The following is a 5,158-nucleotide window of genomic DNA, read 5'->3' on the forward strand; positions in this document are numbered from 1 at the left end:
GGCGCGCGCGCGCGTCCGCGCCGCGGGGGCCGGGGGCGCGCGCCCCGGCCGCGCGCGCGCGCCCCCCCGCGCGGCGGCCGCGCGCGGGCGCGGCGGCCCCGGGCGGGCCCCGCCCCGCGCCGTCGCGCCGCGGCGCGCGCCGCCCCCGGTCGGGCCCCGGGCGGCGCGGCCGGGCCGCGGGGGGTCGCCCCCGGGGGCGCGCGCCCCCGCGCGCGGCCGGGCCTCGTCCGGCGCGGCGCGGCGCCGCGCCGGGCGGCGCGCGCCGGCGGCGCCCGGCGGGGCGCGGCCCGGTCCCGGGGCCTCGGCGTCGCGGCCGCCCGCGTCGCGCCCGGCGGCGGCCGCGGGGCGGGCGCGCGGCGCGGCGCGCCGCGCGGCGCTCGCGCCCCGCGGGGGGGGTTTTGGGGCGCGCGGCGGCCGCCCCGGGCGCGCCGTCGGGGGGGGCGGCCCCGCGCGCGGGTCGGGGGGGGCGCGCGCCGGGCGCGCCGCGCCCGCGCCCTCCTCGGCCGCCGCGCGCGGGCGCGCGCGCGCGCCGGCGGCGGCGGCCCCGGCCGGCGCGCCCCCCGCCGGCGGGGCCCGGGCGCCGCGCGCGCGGGCGGCCCCGCGCGTCCCCCCCTCGCGGCGGGCCCCGGGGGCCCCCGGGCCCCCCCTCGGCGGGCGCGCGGCCGCGCGCCGGCGTCCCCGCGGCGCGGCCCGCGCGCGCGCGCCGCGGCGGCCCCCGCGGCGGCGGGCCCGGGCGCGCGCGCGCGGGGCCCCGGGGCCGTCGCGCGCGCGCGGGGCCGCGGGCGCGCGCCGCGCGCGGCGCCCCTCCGCGCGCGCGCGGCGCGTCGGCGGCCCTCGCCGGCGCGCGGGCGCCGGGGGCGGCCGCGCGCGCGCGCGGCGCGGGCGCGCGGGGTCGCGCGCGGGGGCGGGCCCCGCGGGGCGGCGGCCGGCGACGGCGCGCGCGGCGGCCCCGGCGCCCCGGCTCGCGCGCGCCCCGCCGCGGCCGTCGCGCGCGGGCCGCGGGCGGCGCGCGCGCGCCCGGGGCGCGCGCGGCGGCGGCGGGGCCCCGGGTCCGGGGGGGTCGCGCGCGCGGCCCGGGGGGCCCCCGCGCGCGTCCCCGCCCCGCGGGCGCGCGGGGGCGCGCGGGCCCCGGGGCCGCGCGCCCCCGCCGCGGGCCCCCCGCGCCGGGGCCGCGCGCGGCCGGCGCGCGCGCCCCGGGCGCCCGGGGCGCGGCGGGCGGGCGGCGCGGCGCGCGCGCGCGCCCCCCCCGCCGCGGGGCGCGTCGCCGGGCGCGGCCCCGTGCGCCGCCCGCGGGGCGGGCCCCCGGCGCGCGCGCGCGCGCCCCGGGCCCCGGCCGGCGGGCCCCGGCGCCCCGCGGCCGGGGCGCGCCCGCCGCGCGGCGGGGGGCCGCGCGCGGCCGGCGCGCGCGGTCCCCCGCGGGCGCGGCGCGCGCCGCCCGGCGCCGCGGGCCCCGTCGCGGCGGGCCCCCGCGCGCCCCGGGCGCCCGGGGCGCGGCGCGGGCCCGGGGGCGGGCCCCGGCGCGCGGCCCTCGCGGGCCGGGGGTGGGGGGGCGGCGTCGGCGCGCCCGCCCGGGCCCCGCGCGCGGCGCGCGCGCGGCGGGGCGCGCGCGGCGCCCCGGCGGGCGCGCGCGGCGTCGCCCCGGGGGGCCGGCCCCCGCCGGCCGCTCCCCCGCGCGGGCTCGCGCGGGCGCCGCGCGGCGGCGCCCGCGGCCGCGGCCCTCGCCGCGCTCGCGGCGCGGCCCCCCCCGCGGCGCGCCCCGTCCGGGGGGCGCGCCCCCGCGGCGCGGGGGCGGCCGGCGCGCGCCGCGCCGCGCCGCGCGGCGCGCGTCCGGCGTCGCCGCGCGGTCCGCGCGGCGGCGGCGCGGGGGGCCCCCGGGGGGCGTCGCGCGCCGCGCCGGCGCGCCCTTTGGCGCCGCGGCGCCCCCCCGCCCGGGGCGGCGGCGCGGCGCGCGGCGCGGCGGCGCGGCGGCCGGCGCGCGTCGCCCCGGCTCGGCGTCGGCCCCGGGGGCGGGGGGCGGCGGCGCGCGGGGCGTCGCCGCGCGCGTCGCCGGGGGCGCCGCCGGGGTCCGGCCGCGCGGCGGCGTCCGCGGCGCGCCGGCGCGGGGCGCCGCGCGCCCGGCGGGCGCGGGGCGAGGGGCCCCGCGCGGGCCGTCCGGCCTCGGGGCGCGCGGCGCCCCGCCCGCGCCGCGCGCGGCGGCTCGCGCTGCGCGGGCGCGGGCCCCCGGGGCGCGGCGTCGTCCGCGCCCCGGGCCGCGCGCGGGCCCGGCGCGGGCCCCGGGCCCGCGGGGCTCGCGCGGGGCGCCGCGCGGCGGCCCCGCCGGGGGGGCCCCTCGCGCGGGCCCCGCCGCGCGGCGGGCGGTTGCCCCTCGCGGGGCCCCGCGCGGCCGGGCGCGCGGGGCGGCCGCGCGGCCCGGCGCGGGCCCCCCGGGGCGGCGGCGCGCGCGCGCCCCGTCGCCCCCGGGGCTCGCCGCGCGCGGCCGGGGGCGCGCCGCCGGCGCGCGCGTCGGCCGCGGGGCGGGCCCGGGCCCCGGCCGCGCGCGCGGCGCGGCGGCGCCGGGCCCGCGGCGGCGGCCCCCGGCGGCGCGGCCCCGGCGGCGGCCGGGCGGCGCGGCGCCGCGGGCCCCCCGGGCGCGGCGCGCCGCGCGGCCGCGCCGCGCGCGCGCGCGCGGGCCGCGCGGGGCGCCCCCGGCGCGCGGCCGGCCGTCGCGGGCCCCCGCGCCGCCGCGCGCGGCGGGCGGGCGCGGCGGCGCGCCCCCGGCGGGGGGGCCCCGCGGCGCCGGGCCGCCGCGGGGCCCCCGCGCGCCGCGCGCGCGGCGGCGCGGCGGGCGGCCCGGGCCCCGGGGGGCCCCCGGCGCGGCCCCGTCGCGGCGCCGGCGCGCGGCGCGGGGGCGCGCCGCGCGGTCGCGCGCCGGGCCCGCGCGCGCGCGGGGCGCGCGTCGCGGCGCGGCGCCGCGCGGGGGCGCGCGCGGGTGCGCGCGGCGCGCGCGGCGCGCGGGGGCGGCGGCGGGCCCGGGGCGCGGCGCGCGCGCGGACGGGGGCCGGGGCCGGCGCGCCGCCGCGCGGCGCGCGCGCCCGCGCGGCGCCGCGCGCGGCCCCGCCGGGCCGGCGGGGCGGGGGGCGGCGCGCGCCGGGCGGCGGCGGCGCGGGCGGCCCGCGCCGCGGCCGGGGGCGGCGGCGCGGGCCCCCCCCCCCCCCCCCCCCCCCCCCCCCCCCCCCCCCCCCCCCCCCCCCCCCCCCCCCCCCGCCCGCCCCCCCCCCCCCCCCCCCCCCCCCCCCCCGCCGTCCCCCCCCCCCCCGCCCCCCCCCCCCCCCCCCCCCGCCCCCCCCCCCCCCCCCGCCCCCCCCCGCCCCCCCGCCCCCCCCCCCCCCCCCCCCCCCCCCGCCCCACCCCCCCCCCCGCCCGCCCCCAGCCCCCCCCGCCCCGGCCCCCCCCCCCCCCCCCCCCCCCGCCCCCCCCCCCCCCCCCCCCCCCGCCCCCCGCCCCCCCCCCCCCCCCCCCCCCCCCCCCCCCCCCCGCCCCCCCCGCCCCCGCCCCCCCCCCCCCCCCCCCCCCCCCGGCCCCCCCCCCCCCCGCCCCCCCCCGCCCCGGCCCCCCGCCGCCCCGCCCCCCCCCCCCCCCCCCCCCCGCCCCCCCCGCCCCCCCCGCCCCCCCCCCCCCCCCGCCCCCCCCCCCCCGCCCCCCCCCCCGCCCCCCCCCCCCCCCGCGCCCCCCCCCCCGCCCGCCCCCCGCCCCCCCCCCCCCCCCCCCCCCCCCCCCCCCCCCCCCCGCCGCCCCCCCCCCGCCCCCCCCCCGCCCCCCCCCCCCCCCCCCCCCCCCCCCCCCCCCCCCCGCCGCCCCCCCCCCCCCCCCCCCCCCCCCCCCCCCCCCCCGCCCCCCCCCCCCCCCCCGCGCCCCCCCCCCCCCCCCCCCCCCCCCCCCCCCCCCCCTCCCCCCGCCCCCCCCCCCCCGCCCCCCCCCCCCCCCCCCCCCCCCCCCCCCGCCCCCCCCCCCCCCCGCCCCCCGGCCCCCCCCCCCCCCGCCCCCCCCCCCCGCCCCCCCCCCGCCCCCCCCCCCCGCCCCCCCCGCGCCCCCCCCCCCCCCCCCCCCGCCCCCCCGCCCCGGCCCCCCCCCCCCCCCCCCCCCCCCCCCCCGCCCCCCCCGGCCCCGGCCCCCGCCGCCCCCCCCCCCCCCCCGCGCCGCCCCCGCCCCCGCCCGCCCCCCCCCCCCCCCCGCCCCCCCGGCCCCCCCCGGGCCCCCCCACCGGCGCCCGCCCCCCCCCCGCCCGCCCCCCCCCCCCCCGGGCGGCCCGCCGCCCCCCCCCCGCCCGCCTCCCCCCCGGCCCGGCGCCCCCGCCCCCCCGCCCGCCCCCCGCCCGCCCCGCCGGGCCCCCCTCCGCCCCGCCGCCCCCGCCCCCCCCGGCCCGTCCGGCCCCCCCCGGCGCCCCCGCGGCCGCCCGCCCGCGCGCCCCCCCCCCCCCCCCCCCCGCCGCGCCCGTCCCTCCGCCCGCCCCCCGCCCGCCGTCCCCGCCCCCCCCGCGCCCCCCCGCTCCGCCGCCCCCCCGCCCCCCCCGCCCCCGCCGCCCCCCGACCCGCGCCCCCCCGCCACCCCCCGCCCCGCCCCCCCGCGCTCCCCCCCCCCCCCCGCCCCGCCGTCCCCCGCCCCCCGCCCGCGCCCGCCCCCGGCCCCCCCGCCCCCCCCCCCTGGCCCCCTCCGCCCGCCCGCCCGCCCCGCGGCCCGCCCCCGCCCCCCGCCCCCCCCGCCCCCGCCCCCCCGGCCCCCCTCCCCCCCCGCCCCCCCCCGCCCCGCCCCCGCCCGCCCCCCCCCCCCGCCCCCCGCCCGCCCCCGCCCGCCCCCCCCGCCGCCGCGCCCGCCGGACCCGCCCCCCGCCCCGCTCGCGCCCCGCCTGGACCCCCCCCCCCCCCCCCCCCCCCCCCCGCCCCCCGCCCCGCCCCCCCCCCCCCCCCGCGGCCCCCCGCCCGCCGCCTCCCTCCCCCGCCCTGCCCGCCCTGTCCCCCCCCGCCGGGCCCCCGCCGCCACCCCCGCGCCCCCCGCCCCCCCTCGCCGCCCCCCCGCCCGCGGCGCCCCCGCCGCCCCCCGCCGCCCCCGGCCCGGCCCCGCGGCGGGCGGCGGCCCGGGCCCGGGGGGCCGGGTCGGGGCCCGGCGCGTCGTCCCCCCCCGG

The 5,158-nt window shown here is 97.8% G+C and overlaps 1 protein-coding gene across 1 annotated transcript; it reads right to left on the minus strand.

The window, feature by feature from the left end:
• Positions 1-3,403: 3,403 nt before the first annotated feature.
• On the minus strand, positions 3,404-4,673 carry LOC144961879 (uncharacterized; the record flags this gene model as incomplete). The annotated part of the gene is made up of 2 exons (XM_078894918.1): positions 3,404-3,458; positions 4,617-4,673. Coding segments are annotated over 2 exons (112 nt in total), but the record flags the coding sequence as incomplete, so codon positions are not given.
• Positions 4,674-5,158: the final 485 nt, after the last annotated feature.

The sequence above is a fragment of the Berghia stephanieae genome, unplaced genomic scaffold, assembly GCF_034508935.2.
Source record: "Berghia stephanieae isolate SIO BIC M18660-M18661 unplaced genomic scaffold, UCSD_Bste_1.3 scaffold4647, whole genome shotgun sequence".
Lineage (NCBI taxonomy): Eukaryota > Metazoa > Mollusca > Gastropoda > Nudibranchia > Aeolidiidae > Berghia > Berghia stephanieae.